This window comes from Eublepharis macularius, chromosome 13, assembly GCF_028583425.1.
Source record: "Eublepharis macularius isolate TG4126 chromosome 13, MPM_Emac_v1.0, whole genome shotgun sequence".
Taxonomy (NCBI): Eukaryota; Metazoa; Chordata; class Lepidosauria; order Squamata; family Eublepharidae; genus Eublepharis; species Eublepharis macularius.
The window spans coordinates 17,245,447-17,264,041 of NC_072802.1; the positions used below are offsets into that span (position 1 = coordinate 17,245,447).

At 47.6% G+C, this 18,595-nt stretch overlaps 1 protein-coding gene across 2 annotated transcripts in view; it reads left to right on the forward strand.

The window, feature by feature from the left end:
* Nucleotides 1-18,595, forward strand: part of TENM1 (teneurin transmembrane protein 1) — a 468,106-nt gene that overhangs the window by 332,447 nt on the left and 117,064 nt on the right. For both annotated transcript variants that reach the window (XM_054996443.1, XM_054996444.1), the window contains 2 exons: nt 1,480-1,729; nt 3,260-3,280. In XM_054996443.1, coding sequence (XP_054852418.1) covers nt 1,480-1,729; nt 3,260-3,280 — 271 coding nt within the window. The remainder of the gene's footprint in view (nt 1-1,479; nt 1,730-3,259; nt 3,281-18,595) is intronic.

An 18,595-nucleotide genomic window follows, 5' to 3' on the forward strand; every position in this document is an offset into this window, starting at 1 on the left:
TGTAATGACGTCATCATGTGACGAAGTCATCACGCAGCAAAGCCGGGCCCGTTAGCCAGCAGATGGCTGGGGCAGCACGAGGAGGCTGCCTGCACTCTGCACACCATCCCGGCCGCCTGCCGTGCCTCGCCCGCAGCTGCTGCGCCCAGCCGGGGCGTGTGGCGGTGTCGGTGGCGCAAGGCTGGCTGGCTGCAGCAGCTGCCATAGGCCAGGCACACCAGCTCCATGGCATGCGCCTCCACCCCCGGCACCCCCTCCGGGGGGCCCTCCAGCCCCGCGGCACCCGCCTCACTGCCTCAATGGTGGCGCTGATCCTCATGGTTTGGAATCCTGGTCTGTAGGAAAGAGGACAAACCAACCAGTTTTATCATTTCATCTGATTTGGAAGTTGCAACAAACTGTAAAACCAAAAAGTCTTCCCAACATTTAACACGTAATTCTGTTGTAATCTTCAGGTTTACATTTCAAAACGGTTTCCAGGGACAGATAATTCAAAGGTTCACTTAATGTTATACCACCTGAGAGTCAGAGAATACAAATGTAGCCCCTTTCACAAGGCATAAGCCATGCTCGTTGTGCATTTACAGCAAATTTACAAACTTCAACTTTTCCAGAACTATGAAGCTTTGCTTAAGGTGGTAGTTTCATAATAGGTCACCCACAGACATCTGAAAGGAGCATTCAGACCTCCTGTCTAGCAATGACAAAGGATCATCAAACATCTGGTAATGTTGGCAATTCATTGTTGCTTTGTGATTGGTCAATTATTCTTTTTTTTTCCTTATGGTAATTTTGGCATAGAATTCTTAGACCTTGCAACAGTGGTTTTATAACCTTTTGATTAAGGAGCTTCTTTGTTCTTGGGAACAATGTAAAAGCAATTTTCAGAAGTAGCTTTAGAGCGAGGGCAGGCAACTCCTAGCATGCATGCTAAATAGCAGAAAGCCTGATCGTTGTTCTCAACGGAAAGGGAAAGTTTCTCAACTCAAGCAATTGAAGGCAATTGGCATGGCTTTGGTCATTGGCCAAAGACAATTCACATCCTTCCTCTGTTTATCTGCCAGCACGTCAACAACTCAATCGACAGACGATGCATTCTTTTTCCCCCCCAGCACTCTGGCCAAAAAGATTATCAAACCCTGCTCTAGATTCTGCATGTTTTCCATCAGAAATAAATAACCGCTATCTTCCTACTTTGTATATGTAATGTGAGAACGTGCCGAGCCATCCAGAGTTTGTGGTCCAAGATCACTTGAACTTTTTTGTGTATATGATTTAGGAATACTTACCGATGGATTTGATTTAGCACACTTTCTTGGTAGAGGATCTAATCCAGAAGTCCCGAATTCCTGTTGAATGCATACACTAACACAGTTCATCTCATAATCTTCCATAATGTTCAGGGCCAACAGCAGTGAGAGATATATGATATACCAAGGTACGTACTCTGTTTAAATGTATGTGTGCATTTCCAATTAGGTATCGTACACAAAGGAAATGGAGAGAATATATTCATCTCCCAGCAACCACCAGTTATTTCAACCATCATGGGCAACGGGCACCAGAGAAGTGTCTCCTGCACCACCTGTAATGGCCCATCTCAGGCCAGTAAACTCTTTGCACCAGTCGCCATGGCTTCTGGGACTGATGGCAGCATATACATTGGCGACTTCAATTTTGTCCGAAGGCTCCTTCCTTCTGGGAACTCTGTTAGCATCCTAGAGTTAAGGTAAGATATTTTGATCGCATGAGGAATCAGACTTACAGCGAAGCCTGCCAAGATTTCTGGACTGTAGGAACATGGCATTTCCTTCAAAGGAGTACCATTAAAGAAAGGGGACAGCACTTTGCTTTTTGTGTGTTTTAGACCACGTGTGATTGTTCCTCAGGAGATAATTCATTAATGCGGTGCATTGAATATTGTTGGCTAAACGGGCATGTGTATTTGGCTAACATCTCAAAGGCATAAATCCTTGCTTTAAAAGAAAAAGTTGATGTGATTGTTCATATATCAACAGAGGAACCTATCTTATACCCAGTTAGATTATTGGCCCATTTATCTCAATATTGTCTACTGAATGGCAGAGTTTCAGAGAGAGGAATATTTTTCTAACATTCTCTTACCAGAGTAGCCAGGGATTGAACCAGAGACCTCATACATGCAAAGCACATGCTCTATCTGGGAGCCACAGCCCCACGACAATACTGTGTTACCATTCTAGTAGTTATTCTAAAGTGTAGAAAGCAATCACAGCAAATGGAGTATTACTTTTTGCAGTTCAGTTTTGAATGTATCCAACAATGGGGCTGTAAACTGTGAAGCCATCAAAATACACTCTAAAATCTTAAGTGGTATCTCTGATTGCCTTGCTAAGGATTAATCAGACCCATTTAAAGATGTCTTTGGAATATATTTTAGAAGTATGATTGGAAATGCTGCAAATGCAATAGTCTTGGCAGGCGTTCATGTTATAGCGATAGTTACTGAGTGAGTACCATAGTTGTTGATGAACATGTCCGTCCACTGAGAGATGTAGCATTCATATGATAAGAAAATGCCATTCGGTAATAAGTGCTATTACCAAGGGGGAGACGTAGTTGTGAGATTTGACCCTTAGGTATATATCTTGCAACATCCTTTTAAAAATGTTGATGTTCCGATTAAATTAAGTGTTTGTATCAGCCTGTTTCCCTTATGTTATCTCTTGAATGAGATTGCTGCATATGTAACTTAGATGGGTTTAGCATGAGATTCCCTAAGTGACAAGAAGCTCAAGGGTAAGTGCTACTAAGTTTAGCTTCCTTTGGATGAGAGAGAAGTGTACAGTGTGTTTGCAATATCTGTTTTATTTATCGATGTGCAAGCAGAGATTCCTAAAAACTGGCTGCTCATCTGTTACTGCTTTGTTAGCTTCCCGAAAGCAACTGCACTCCCTGGATGCCGTGGTTGTCATCAGCTCCTGCTAAAAGCTCCCAGCTCTTTCTCTCCTCCAATTCACGCTGCAAAATCTGCCACCTTTTCTCTATCATTTACTCACATGCAGGCCCACGCATGCCTTGCAGAACATGGTTCACAACCTTTTTATTTTAGGTAAATTTAGCTCCCGTTCAATAACATCAACACATCACTCCTGGCTGTTCACATGAAATGACCTTAGCAAAGGACAGTGTGTTTATCTACTTGCTTTGAGCATTGTTACTAACTACTTTTTCATTTTTCTTTTGTTGTGGTTGTTTCTGGATGAATCCTCCATTGAAGGAACAGAGACACGAGACATAGGTAAGAAAATTATGGTGCAGCAGTTTGTGGTTGGAAAGTCCAGTTTTTTAGCTGGCCATGTAGCCTTTTGATGGCTTCCATTTCTGTGCTATGACACAACCCACTATGGTGAAAAGAAAAGGGCCGAATCCACACTTCCCTACCTTCTGCTTTTCATGTGCATTAATTGCGCTGGATTCTATCCCGCAATGTCCCAGTCTGTGTTCACATCCCTTCTCTTACTGCCGTTGCCTCATGCTATACTTCGTCCACATCCCTGATAGAATCGCGCAATACAGGGCGGGTTTAGATCCAAAGTCGCCAATGATGACATCACATTCATTTTTTTTTTCATTTTTTCCTCAGATTTCCGCTATAGTGATTTTTTGCTAAATTGCTATGGAGAGGCCACACCCCTATGATGCTTGTGATTGGTTAATGTTATTCTATGCCTTCTTCTTTGAAATCCATTGGACCATTATTCTGGCGGGCTAATTTGAACTGATATTTAAGGTGGGGGTGATCCAAACTCTCCAAACGGGCAGACTAACACTTGAATGTAATGTTAGAATGACGGATTTCCGCTATAATGGTAATTTCAACAGTTAAAAAATAATAATTTTAACAGCCACCAATATTTCCGACTGTTCGGCATCCTAAAAATGACACGGAAAGGGAAATGACGCCACCCCTTGATGTCTCCACGGAGATTTTGGAGCACCCCGATTAAGATTTATGGCCGGGATTGCGCAACAATGCTGTGGAAGTCCCCTTTTTAAAAAAAAAAGTGGGGGGGAGGGCGGGCAGGCAGGCAGGCATGCTGTGGAGAGAGTGGAAAAGCTTGATAATTGCACGGCAAAGAGGGATGGTGTTCCGGAAAGGCTGCAAACACAGAAGTGGGGTGGTTTGAAGGGGGCGGTCTCCTTGTGAAATGCTTCTATTTGTCCACATCCATGGGGAGAACTGTGCAAGAGAAGCATTTGGATGCATGACAAATTCGTCTGAGGTGCAATGCAAAAGACGCGAGAGAATGGCGGGATTGAGGTAAGAGTATGTGAACAGCCCTCTGAGAAGCGAATAATGGGCGGGAAAAAAGCGGAAAACTTGAGACGTGTGGATTCGGCCAAGGTTTCACAAAAAGGTTAGATTGAGCAACTTCAGAACTCTGAAACCTAGGCTCCCTCCAAAGGTTTTTTATGCCTCGAATTTGAAATTTAGATGAAGGAATATTTATTCATTTACCTTCATTCTGAAACTTAAAACCTTTATTTGCCTGCATCTCTCCCGTGAAAACCTCACTTGTAAAGCAGGATGAAATGCTAGTCAGAACTTACTATGGGCAGGGATGGAGAGGAAGGAAGTTGCAAAGTCAGTATGAACTACGGCTGGAACATGCCATAAACAATGCAATAGGTTCCAGCAATAATCAGTACCCAGTAGTATAGCCTGCAGTCCCAACCCCCTTTCCAAAGTCTCTCTCTGAAGCAGCCCGCCTACTTGCATTCAAAAAGGCCCAATTGAATAATTCAGTTTTGCAGAAAGTCGGGAAGCCATTCCACAAGATGGGGCAGCACAAAGAGAATGTGCTTATGCGGACAGTTGTTGATTTTGCCCATTTGCAGGCTGGTAGCCGCAGAAAGCCCTGTTCAGATTAGCAAAGCTGATGTGGTGGGGCATAGGGAGAGAGGCGGTCCTGTAGATATGAGGGCCCAAGACCACGAAAGGCTTTGTATGCCATAGCTAGTACCTTGAATTGAGCTCTGTAACTGATGGGTAGCCAGTAGAGTGACTGCAGAATGGAAGTGATACGCATGCTCTGCCTAGCTCCTGATAGCAACCAAGCTGCAGCATTTTGCACTGATTGGCATCTCTGAGTTGACTTTGAGGGGAGACCTACGTAGAGTGCATGTTACAGTAGTCTAATCTCAGTGTTACCATGGTGTGGATTCAGGTGGCTAAATAGTCCACGTTAAGGTAGGGTGTCATCTTCTGGGCTAGACTGAGTTGGGAGAAGGCCATCAGCTCTCTAGCAACATTTCTAGTCTCTTAACCTGTTCAGCAAGGGTCAATTGAACCCCCTTGGAAGTGGGGAGAAAAATGTCTTTCAGGATCTCTGCCTTCCCAACCAGCATCACTTCTATCTTGTCTGGGTTCAGTTTCAGTTTGTTCACTTTCGAGCAATCAATCACTGAATAGCTTAGGCAGCTACTCAAAACCTGTGCAGCATCACCTGGGGATTTGGATAGGGAGATATAGAGCTGGGTGGCATCCGAATATTAATGACATCCAGTTCCCAAGCTACGAATGATTTCTCCTAAACACTTTACATAGAGGTTGAATCATATGGGAGAGGAGATTATACCCTGTGGAACCCCACAAGATAATTCCCCACTGAGGATAGCTGGTCTCTAGCAGTCACCTTTTGAGTCTGTTCCGTGAAGAACGATTTAAGCCCTTTCAAGGCACATCCACTGATACTGGTTTCAAAGATGGCAGCACTAATGAAAACTGCCTGATTCAAAGTTAGCCGTTCCCTTGAGGTTTAAATTAATTTCAGATTTAGAAGGAGTTCTGTTGCCATATGTTTCCCTGCTCTGGGAGCAGGTTCATGAGAATGTATAGTTCTTCCTTGAGGAAGAAGTGGACTGAAAAGGTTAAGACAGGCCTTACAGGCCACCAGCTGAGGGAGACTTTAGCTCTATGACCTTTCATGGTCTATGCGAACATACTTGATTTCCTCACAAACGTAAAGAAATATATCTAACAGTGTCTTATTTATGGTATAGCACAGTGGCTAAAAGAATGAGCCACAATCTCAGAAGCTGCTGTTTCAAATCTTGTACCTGTCACAAACTCACTTTTTGGCTATAGGCAAGCCCATCTCTCAATTCCCCACCAACACTATGAAGATATTAATCCTGACCTATATTGGAAGACTGTTGTAAGGATTACATCTAGATGATGTGCTTGAAGCACATGCTGAAAATGCCGTATAAAATTCTAAACAGACTTGCCATGACATAATAATAACAACAACTCTGCTTATATACCACTGTTCTAGATAGATTAGTGCCCCACTCTGAGCCGTGACCAAAGTCAGTGTTATTTTTATCCCCACAATACAGCTGGGAAGCTGGGGCTGAGAGGAGGGGCTTACTCAAGATCACTCCTGAGGTCACAGCAGTGGTGGAGTTCGAACCAGCAGAGTGCTGATTCACAACTCAACCACTTCACCACTATGCTATTCAGGTGTCATTTTGTAGAAAAAGAGTTGGAGGAGCTCATCAGCATATGCCACACCTCTTGCCATCACTGGAAGTGTGTCATTAGTATAACTGCTTTGCATATGCCACGCCCCCTGACATCACCTATTCTGGTTGTTTTGGACCCAATCCTGGCCATTCATGGCCCAAAATGGCAAAAAGGGGCTGAAAATGGCTGAAAAGGGGCTCAAAATAGTCAGGATCGGGCCGCTGATGAGCGGGAGAGTGATCCACCACCCGTCAGAGGCCCGATCCAGGCCGTTTCGGCCCCAATCCAGGCCAAAACGGGCCCCAAATGGCTGAGAGTCAGGTGGGAGGGGCCACCTGACACGTGACCTCTTTGGGGAACTGCCGGAACTGCGTTCCTGTGCATTCCCCCTCAAAATGAGCCCTGATGCTATTAGAATGTGGCATCTGTGTCAGTCACCATTTTTGTTCTCCGAAAACTTATTGCCCCTTTTCATGGCCTCCTCTTTGCTTCTGTTCCTCTGCCTTCAGCCTCACCATCTTGCTCTGTTCTTTATTCTCCTCTGCTTTGTCAAATACTGTGACCAGGGTCTGCCCTACACTAGCTAAGCTTGTAACTAGATACCGCAAGGGGTTGAGATGTCAATGGATGATAATAAACACCTTGCAGTATCAGTCTCTAATTAGCAAACTCATTATCTCACAAGCTTCCTCTAATCACTCTTCATTACGGAAGTTCAAGATCCTGCCTAACCTTCTATTAGGGCTCTTATGACAACGGGATAAATGTAAATGATGAACAAAATGTGCACAGCGTTCAGTGGAGAAAAAAAATCAAAATGTCTGCTCACAAAACTTACTGTACGAGACTTGAAAGTTTACTGTTTGTAGATTTAGTCAGTGAAGTAAGACAATCTAAAGTAATGCTGTTTGTGAGATAATACTGAAATCTCATGTGCTATATTGACATTTGGAGTTTGCTGCTGCCAGCCCTTCCCCATTGTGAGTGCCTCCATTTTCTCAAAATTTACCCTTGAAAAGTGGGATGGGGGTGTCCAACAGAGAAAAACACTTGCAGCTGCAGCGAAATCCACATTTTAAAAGCTTAGAGGCTACTGTGAAGTATCTGTCATCACTAGGGAGCCTGGGAAATTGAGTTCTCGATGCCAACCATGTCAATTGATCGAGCTGGGAGACGTTGGGAAATCAATGTCCAAGACTGTCTATTGTCAGTGGATGCTGTATGTGAACATAACAGGCTTATAAGAAGGCACCCGATGCTCTTGGAAACCCTCCTTGCCTTATAGTGGTAGGTTTGGGGAGGAACTGATGGGGAGTTCGCCGAATATGCCAGCATTATGAACTCAAGATGGGTGTGTGTGTGCGCTAAGATATTTGCAAGAGTTCCCTATGGAAGTCAGGAAATACTGAGCTTTTTATAAGATGATCTGGGGAAGCTCAGCCTTCAGCATGGGATTGCAAAGGTTTGATACTAATCTTAAATGGATCTCACACTGTAGATATGCAGAAAAATTAGAGGTTGCCTTCAGAACCGCCTGTGGTCAAAAGTTCCTTACTGTGTCAATTAAGTTGTATAAGTCTGACTTCATTAAAACCAGTAATTTAAGATGAGGATAAACTTGCTCACAGGAAGCAAAAATGAAGGGCATAACAAGATAAGGGGAGGAGATCATGTAAAACTGTTGATGGATGGAAATGCCAATTTTAAAACAGGGGGAATAACCAGGATTAATGGAAGCCCCGGGTGAACAGAACCTTCAGGTTTTTCATGCTGTTTATTCTCGTAGCTGATTGAAAAGATCTTAGGAAGCAGAACATTCATGAGAATTCAGCTAATTTCAACACCAACTTTCTAAATATTGGAAGGGATAAAATCTTAAACTGATGAATGAATCAACAGAGCACATCCTCAGACACAAAATGCACAGCCTGTAGAAATGTATAAACAGTTCAGAAAAGCTTTAAAAAATAAATTACATCACACTTTTTTTTTAAAAACTCGCAATTTTACGAAGCATAATTTTTAAAATAGTGTCAAAGATGATAAACTGCTAAGTTATCGGATAAGAACAGAATGCCAGAAAGTGTCTTCAATAAATACAAGGTGCCTTGCCATAGAAAATATTATGGTTTAAAAATTCTCTGAAGTATTATGCATGACAAAAAATCCATGAAAACAACTTAAAAATACAAAAATTTCCTTCTCTTTGGAGGTGGTGCTGTTTTGTTGATGTAGTGATTGGCATGGGACCATCTACTTCACTATTAGAGAAAATTATGGAGGATATGAGAGAAATCTAGTCCAAGGTCGAATCCACATTACTCATTCTAAGTCGCATGTTCCCCGCATTCCCCACGCAATCCCGAGTGCCGGTCACATTACCTCATTAAACAGACGCATTTCATTCGCATTTCTCCCGAATATGTGGTCACAGGTTTTCAACGGGAGTTTCACGGTGGCCGTGAACGGGCCAGTGCGCAATTTACGCGTTTTTTTTAAAAACCACCCCCCCTTCCTGTCTCTCCGGCCGTTCCGAGAGTTCCTATTGGCTGATTCAACTTGCAAGTGCTCCATAGCCTGCAAAAGACTGTTTTTGACTTCATAGCTTTGGATTTATTGATTATGCTGTTTCTGAATCAAATCTGGTAGTTTGAAAAATCATTTTGGGGTGAATCCATCCTCAGAACGAACTCGCGAAACTTCCTTTTTAACTGTTTTTTTTTAATTTTATATTACTGTAATATCGAAATTACGAAATATCGAAATAATGACACTCCAAGGTAGTGAAACTTCAGTAAAATTCAGGCACTGAACTGTCCTGCATAGGAAATGCCCACGAAAGCTCTATCACAGTGTTTGTTATATAAGGCACTGCTCTCTGCCTCCTGCTTTCAGTTTCAGCACAGACAGTGGGAGAGTAAGAGGACTGTTGCTGCCGGCATTGGAGGGAGAGGGAGGGAAAGTGGAAGCTTGGCTGCTGCTTGCTGGTTTGTAGAGAAGAGAGACTGAAAAGCCTCTCCAGTTCCACTCTTGGCATTCCTGGGATGGGTGCCTTTTCCTCCACCCCATTCCCCCAGCCAGGGCCTGGGGCCACTTGGCTCTGCCTGGGGCCTAGCCTGACTGAGGCCTACCCTTTTTTTTCTGGGATTTTCTTTATTTTTCTTTATTCTTTCTGGGTTTTATATTTTGTGCACCACAGTCCTGCCTGCAAAGGTCAGGTCAGATGCTGTCTGTGTGGGGTGGTAGAGCTCTACCCCCCCTCCCCGGTCTCAGGGCCACTGCCAGGCTCTGGGGCCAAGCTCAGTGGGCACATATTGAAGATGGCTCACACTCTTTTTGTTTTTCCTAGTTATTCGTGTTTAGCAGCACTGTGAGGCTTAGTGCAGGGGCTAAGGGTGGTCATGGAGGGAAGTGCAAAAGTTGTCCTGGTTGCCCATTGGCCATCACAGCTGAGGGGGAAGACTTGGTGGCACCAGAGACTCCCACTAAAGAAGATCTGCTTATGGGGGCGGTGGATGAGGCAGAAGCGGTCTTACCATTGTGGGGAGAGGAGGATCTCCAAAAACTATTTGAGGAGGAAGAGGGATCTCAGGAGGAATGGCAGGGCTTCACCTCCACCACCCCTCACATCCCAAACCCTTGGGGATGTCCCTGACGGAAGTCCACCCGTCACGCCATCCTCCCAGCCTAGCTCCACACCGCAGCCGGTAATCCTCAGTTACCCATGTGACCCAGCTCCCGGTCTTCGTTTCAATCTCACCATCTGGAAGCACTTTCAGACCATTCCCAACGACCCCTGTGTGGCACAGTGCCACTCCTACGATGGCATAGTGCATAGGGCCTGTGCCCCTAAGCACCTGTCATCCTCAGCCCTGCGCAAGCACCTGCAGAGGCACCACCCAAGCCTGTTGCCTCCAGCCTTGCCCTGCAAAACATCTGTCGGGGGGGGGGCAAAGAGGGCAGCTTCTAGTTCAGATCAGGGAGGAGTGAGAGAGGAATGGGAATCCACCCCTATCAAGAAGCCTTGCCCCAAGGTTGCGGCGGGTGGGAGTGGGATGCCCAGGAAGGCCTCCCTTGCAGAGGTTGTTCCCTCAGGGTCGGGGACAGTGCCCCTGAAAAGGGTGAGGTTGAAGGCTCAGGAGGCAGGTGTTTGCATAGTGGTTGAGACAATTGCCCTGGAAGGACTCCCTTTGTCCATCGTGGAGGGTGTGGGCTTTCGCAGGCTGCTCCATCACTTCACCTCATGGTTCCAGATGCCTTCGTGGCGCGCCATTGGCTGGCGAGTCATGCCCGCTCTCTGCCAGTGTGTGTGGGACATGGTCTATAGAGTGCTGTCGGGTGCCAAATGCCGGACCGTGCCCTTCACAGCAGATATGTGGAGCGGCTGCCATCATGAGTACCTCTGCCTCACAGCACACTGGTGGCAACCGGAGGACCTCCGCTGCCCCAGGCCAAGACCCGGGCCCCTGAACGAGGTGCCACCCTTGGGCCGGGCTATAGGGTGGTTCTGCTCCAGGCACAGGGGATGGATGATGTTCATACGGGGAAGAACATCGCCAACACCATTAAGGCAGGGCTGAGGGAGTGGGCACCTGCGGGGGGAGTTTGGGCATGGCTTCATGGTCACCGACGTGAGAAGCAACATGCTGACAGCCCTGTGAGAGGCCTCCCTTCTAGGCCTTGTCTGCTTGATGCATAAGCTGCACCTGGTCATGAGGGATGCTCTCAGGCTAGGTAGCAAGATCAGGGATGCCTGAGACGAGGGAACATTGGCCATGCACCAATTATTGGACAGCTGCCGGCATGTGGCTGCCCACTTTTCCTGCAACGAGCTGCTCCAGAGGCGGGGTCAGGGATGATCCCAAGCACTACCTGTTCGAGGACATGCCCACCCACTGGAACTCCACCTACAACATTTAAGGACACCACCGAGGTGCTCTACTTCCACCAGGCCACCCTGGGTCAGGTCATCCCCCTGATCCACGGGCTGGCCCAGTTGCTGAGCAGAGAGCTGGAGTGTGAGGAAGCTCTTCTCCCCAGGGTCAGGGACCTGGTCAGGAGGTTGCAGGCGGGCATGGCTGCCCACTTCCATCCTCTCTGTCAGAAGGCGCCGTACAGACTGGCCTGCCTCTGTGACAGAGGCAGCATCGCCATGCGGGAGGGCAAACTGCAGCAGTGGAAGAAGGAGCGCCGCAGACAGGTGCGCAGGTTCCAGGCTGAAAATGCAGGATGGAGGGAACAGGGCAGGGGCGAGCAGGAGGAGGAGGTAAAATGAGCGAGGCCATAAGAGCGCACCCCAGATGAGCTCACTCAAAATCTGGTCGTCGTCGGTCAGCTGGGTGGTTGGCGATGTGTCTGTCACAGCAGAGGACTCTGCGGGGGCCATGGTGCGTGAGTACCTTGCCGAGCCCACCGAGCCCCCCACCCCCACTTGAACCCCCTGGAGTATTGGGCCAGAAAATCTGCTGTCTGGCCAGACCTATCTGTTGTGGCCACCAACATCCTTTCCTGCCCTCCCACCAGTGTCCAGAGCAAGCGGGTGTTCTCCCACCTGGGAGACCTCCTCCATTTCTGCCGCGCATGCCTACACCCGGACCTGGTGGACATGTTGTCCTTCATCAAGGTCAACCTCCACCTGCTTGGCTATCCCTCCCTGGACCTGGACTTCTCTGGGCTCTGAGCCACCCCAGTCTATTGAGGTCTTAATTTCGAGGTCCAAGCTCCTCTGCTGCAGGCTCAAAATCTCAGGGCTACTGCCAGGCTCTGGGGCCAAGCCAAGTGGCCACCTCGGCTGAGGGGTCACCTTCTTTCCTTTTTAAGTTTATTATTCTGCTCTTTGTTATTTTGTACACCTGTCCGGCTTGCTCAGATCAGGTCTCTCTGTGCATGGGGAGGTAGGGCTCTACCCCCTGGGTCTCAGGGCCACTGCCAGGCTCTGGGGCCAAGCCAAGTGGCCACCTCGGCTGAGGGGTCACCTTCTTCCTTAATTTTTGAGTTTATTGATCTGCTCTTTTAAATTTGTGCTCTTGTCCTGCCTGCTCAGGTCAGGTCTCTGTGTGGGGTGTGGTAGGGCTCTACCCCCCTGGTCTCATGGCCACTTCCAGGCTCTGGGGCCAAGCTTGGTGGCCACCTCAGCTGAGGGGTCACCTTTCTTTTTGAGTGTATTATTCAGCTCTCTTTTATTTTGTGCACCTGTCCTGCTTGCTCAGGTCAGGTCTCTCTCTGTGGGGTGGTAGGGCTCTACCCCCTTTATCTCTGGGCCACTGCCAGGCTCTAGGGCCAAGCTAAGTGGCCACCTCGGCTGAGGGATCACCGTCTCCTTTGTTGTTAAGTTTATTACTCAGCTTTTTTATTTTTGTGCACCTGTCCTGCTTGCTCAGGTCAGGTCTCTCTGTCCATTGTGTGGTTGGGCTCAACTCCCTCCCCGGTCTCAGGGTCACTACTGGGCTCTGGGGCCAAGCTCAGTGGCCACCTCGGCTGAGGAGGGTCACTTTCTTCTTTCCTTTTAAAATCTATTATTCAGCTCTTTTTTACTTTGCACACCTGTTCTGCTTGCTCAGGTCAGGTCTCTCTGCGTGTGGTGGGGTGGTGCCCTAGGAATCTCAAGAGGAATTACATGGGTTTGGAGCAACCTACCCCCGCCCCCCAACATCTCCTCCTTCTGTGCCTGTCCCTGCCTGCAGTCAACCACTCTCTCCATCAGCCCCAACTCCACAACATGGCCAGTAATCCTCAGATCTCCCTTCAACTACCGTTCCCCTTTTCCAGTCTCCCACTCTGGTAGTACTTCCAGATCTTTCCAAACTACACCTGTGTGACATGGTGCCGTTCCAGAGGTGGCCTGATGCGTAGAGGCTACTGTTTCTTATTATGTCCAACTCTCCTGCCAGCTTGGTTGGGTGTCTGTGTGTGGCAGGATAGGGCTCCCACGCAATGGGGATTGCTGTCACCGTCCCTTCTGGGAGCAACTTGCCCCTATCCCTGGGAGTTTGTCTCTCACCCCCTGACGAGGGAAAGGGGTTCAGTCCTCGCTGCCACAGCTGGCAGGTGGGTCATGTCCCTGATGCTTTGTACAAGGAACACTATTGCACATGTATTGTGCAGGACTGTGGAAGGGCCCCCTCTCATGGTACCTGGTGTATCCCTCCCCCATACCTAGGGGAGAAGGCATTCCATCATCGCCACCACGGCTGGCAGGTGAGTGATGTCCATTAACACTGCTCCTCAACAAGAGGGACGTCCCTGCAAAAGAAATTGTAGAACACGGTGGGAGGGACATTGATACATGGGACCTGCAGTCTCCTCTGTGTCGGGGGAAGCAGTTCCGTCCTTGCCGCCATGGCCGGCAGGTGGGTCATGTCTGTGGCCGCATCCTTCCACGGTCCCTACCGGGACTGACTCTCTCCTCTGTGCCGGGGTTAAGGGGCTCCGTTCTTGCCGCCATGGCTGGCAGGTGGGTCATGGGGTAGGCGTCAGTATATCTGTCCATCTGTCCCTCCCTTCTCCAGATGGCGGGTTTTGGCTGTCCCTGTTGGTCTCTTACTGGGGGTGGGGGAAGGGGCTTGTTTGGCTGTGTTGCTCCTTGTTCTCCCTGTGGTGGCCTTATTTTGTCAATCTGTTCCGTCTGCCACTTCCAGAAGGTGGATTTTGTAGGTTCCTATTGGTCTCGGTGCAGAGGCTTTACCGGGGTGGAGAGGGGTCTGCGTCATTGCCATCTGTCCGCCACGGCCAGACAGTGGGTTTTGTTGGTGGCCACGTCTTCTTGGGTAGCGAGGGGACCTGATGCTGTTCTGAGCATGTTCTATGTTGTCCCGGTCACTCCTGCCACCCACCACGGCCAGGCAGTGGGTTTTGTCGGCGGCCGTAGCCTTCTCAGGCACATGGGGCCTTATTTTGTTACCCCGTCTTGCTTTGCCCAGGGTGCATCAACCCCTTTCCCCACTGAGGTGGAGGGGAACCTCATTTAGGGACCGTGTCCTGCCTTGCTCATAGGTTGCCGGCCACTCTCCCCACCACGGTGGAGGGGGTCTGCATCATTGCTATCTGCCCACCATGGCCGGACGATGGGTTTTGTCAGTGGCCGCAGTCTTCACGGCCCCCATGCATGAGATAAGAGGGCCGCAATCCCTTGGTCTCAGTGTGGGGCCCTTATTTTGTGACCCTGTCCTGCTTGGCTTCGGGTCCGTCACCCCCTCTCCCCACCGGGGTGGAGAGGGGCCTTATTTTGTGACCCTGTCATGCCTTACCCAGGGTGCGTCAGCCCCTCTCCCTGCCAGGGTGGAGAGGATACTTGTTGGGTGGTCCTGTCCAGCCTTCCTTCTTGGTAGTTTGTCACTCACTTCCTACTGTCCGCCACGGCTGGACAATGGGTTTGTCTATGGCTGCGTCCTCCAAGGGCCCAAGGGGCCTTATTTTGTGACCCTGTCCTCCGTGCTCAGGGGTGCATCTGCAGCCCCTCTCCCCAAGGGGGTGGAGAGCAGCCTTCTTTTCTTTCCCTGTCTTGCATGTTCATGGGTGCATCCTCAGCCTCTCTCCCCAACAGGATGGAGAGGGGCCTCCATTTGTTTCCTTGTGCTGCATGGCCAGGGGTGCATCCGCAGCCCCTCTCCTCAACAAGATGAAGAGGGGCCTCCCTTTCTTTCCCTGTGCTGTGTGCTGTCTGTGCAGGGGTGTGTCTGCATCCCCTCTCCCCAACAGGGTGGAGAGGGGCCTTCCTTTGTGACCCTGTGCCGCCTGGCCAGGGGTGCGTCTGCAGCCCTTCTCCCCGATGGAGTGAAGAGAGGGGCCTTCCTTTGTTTTCCTGTGTTGCCTGGCCAGGTGTCTGTCAGCAGCCCCTCTTCCCGTGCCCGCACAGAGAGGGTGGCCACCAACAAAACCCATAGTCCTTCAGTGGTGGTCACCCGTAGAGGTGGGCAGGTGGGTGGGGGTGCCACCAGTTGGCAGCGAGCCCACACGGAGAGGGTGGCCACCGACAAAATCTGTGGTCCTTCATTGGTGACCACCCATAGAGGTGAGCAGGCAGGGGTGCCACCACTTGGCAACGAGCCCGCATGGAGAGGGCAGCCACTGACGAAACCCCTTGTCCTTCAGTGGTGGCCGCCCGTAGAGGTGGGCAGGCAGGTGGGGGTGCCAACAGTTGGCATTGAGCCCACACGGAGAGGGTGGCCACCGACAAAACCCGTAGTCCTTCAGTAGTGGCCACCTGTAGAGGCGGGCGAGCGGGGGGTGCCACCAGTTGGCAGTGAGCCATCACAGAGAAGGTGGCCACCAACAAAACCTGTACTCCTCCGGTGGTGGCTGGCTGCCCATAGGAGCAGGCGGGCATGCGAGTGGAGGGTGCCAACAGTTGGCACCGAGCCCAGCTAAATCCCCAAAGGCAGCCATCATATAGGACAATAACTTTAAACCTGTGAAAAACGGAATCCTTTATTTGATGAAGAAAATTGAATTTGTATAGATACCTTTTTCAAGACAGTGACTTCTTGAATTATGAAGGAATTAAAGTGCCGGTGGCATATCAAAACCCATCATGGTTTGAATTCTTATCAATAAGATTCTACTTGCACAAGATAAAAAAAAATCATGATTTTCATTTATGAGAACTAACAGATATCAAAAAGAATAATTATAGGCAATGAAAAGAGACGCATTGTGTCAAAAATCTACAAGAAATTCCTACAACAGCAATGTAAACTGGAAGAGCGAGGGAGGGGGGATCCAAATGATAAATTGGGCATAAAATAGAGGTAAACCAGCCTCTCTTTTGATGAATAGAACTACATATGAAAACTCAGTAATAATTCTTGTTTATGGTCCATTCTAAGAATGAATTGTAGAAAGTTTATGACCTGTAGACGTGGTGTGTGGCTCTGAATTTATGTCCTTTTGCCATGTATTCATATTATATTTTAGGTTAATATAACATTCTAATTTGGATGGCAGCAGTTTGACTCAAAAGCTAACAAAAACCCCTTTTAAAAAAATACCCCAAAGCATCCAGGATGTTGAAGCTGGAATTTCTGACAGGCATATGAGATTTTCTTGTCTGTATAATAAAAGTTCACTTTAGCTGAGGATACTTTTTGCAAAAGTGAGATTCTTCTAGCTATTCTTGCAGAATAGTTGTTCTTGTGAAGAACGCCCAAAGCAATCCTCCGGTCACATCTTGATCAAAGATATCTTTGGGGACAGGAAATGTAGATTCTTCCCACTGAAGTATTTTTTCACCTAGTGAAGGAGTTGAGGATTCTTTCACTCCCATCTCCTGAGTTGAGAATAAAAAAATCCTGGTCAGCAGGCATCATTGTTCAGGCTTCTGGCGGAAGACAATGCTTGTTATTTGCTAATGATCGCTCTTCGAGTTGACGGTTTCTTGCACGCGCTTGTGTGGAACCTGAGTCCCAACTCAACTGAGATATGTGCTGGCACAAAAATATGGAAATAATTTATTGTCTTCCTGCTTTAATAATGCTGGCCAAGTTTTATCCTAATTGAAAAGAGTCTCTGCTGGTGTGCTCATCTGTGGACGTGCATTTCCGTAAGGAAAAGGGCCCTGTGGCTGTGCACTGGGCTGCCGAAGGGACCCTGAAACCACGAGAATGTGCTATCCTTTCTGACAGCACGTCTCTCCAAATTAGCTTTGCAAAACGGCTAGGGGTTATAATACTACTTTCTGGATGTGCCAGAAAGAAGTAGGTACTTTCCCCCATCTATGGCAGTCATACACAATAGCAGCTGATTTAATTATCAAATATTACGACGTTAGAATTGCAGGGCTACATCTGAGTTCAGAAGAGATACTGGTTCTTCTTACATAATGTAAATAAATATAAATAAATAGATAAACGTATACTAAAAATGAGAGAAAATGGCTATAATTAATCTAGGAAGAACACTCAATGCAAAATGTTAGAGAACACATAATATTCCCATTGTGCATGGTGGAAACACAAATGGGAATACACTTGCCATTATGACATGCACGCCCTGGTTTATCTCTTTGAGCTTTCCATTATAATGATTCTAACAGATGTTTATTTTTATTGTATTTATTGTTTTTGCCTGCCATGGGTCCCTGACTATGGTGGGAAGAAGTTGGCATGTATTTGTATGATGGTAGAACTACTGAGCTATATGCTGTTAAAAGAAGGATTCCAGAGAAAAACACTTCTCCCAGCCAGTGGTTGCCTCACATGGTTTGCACAACGAAGCCAGAGGAGATGTAGATGGATTACAGGCATTCAGTATAATATCATAAAATCTACTAAGTAGCCAGATGTTCTGTTAAGGCAGCTATGCATCCAAGTGGTCTTGCGAGGTATTGTGTGGAAGAAAAAGTTTTCATGTGAATTTTTAAAATTTCAAAATAAAACTGCATGCACCAAGAAAATAACACACATAAATAAATATAAAATTAGAGAGAGTATTGAATGTTCCTTACAATACAAAATAACTAAAGCCAGTTTGGTGTAGTGGTTAAGAGCAGTAGGACTCTAATCTGGAGAACCGGGTTTGATTCCCCTCTCCTCCACTTGAAGCCAGTTGGGTGGCCTTGGGTCAGTCACAGCTCTCTCAGAGCTCTCTCAGCCCCACTCACCTCACAGAGTGATTGTTGTGAGGATAATAATAACACACTTCGTAAACCGCTCTGAGTGTGTGTTAAGTTGTCCTGAAGGGCGGTATATAAATCGAATGTTGTTGTTGTTGCTGTTGTTATTATTATTAAAAGCTCCAGAAATGGGAGATCTCACGTGTTCCAATTCTGATTGCTTGGCAGTGGGGACTCCGTCTTGAACAGCCCTTCTCACCTGTCTTAGATTTTCAGAAAAAATGCACGGCGGGTAGGAGGGGCTCCTTTATAAATCGAAGGTGCTCTTTGGTAGGTGTAATAGAGCCCCCAGGCCATGGCCTCTTTGAATGCAAAGAGAATACGGTGACTGTGAGGGGCTCTAACTGTGGCCAAGTGATTACATTTTTTTCAAACTTCCCCTCTTTTCACACATTCCACTTTTTTCATGGACCTTTTGCACAATGTCAGTGTGGAGAATATGCGTTGTTGTTTTTTAACATAAAGAGCATATGTGA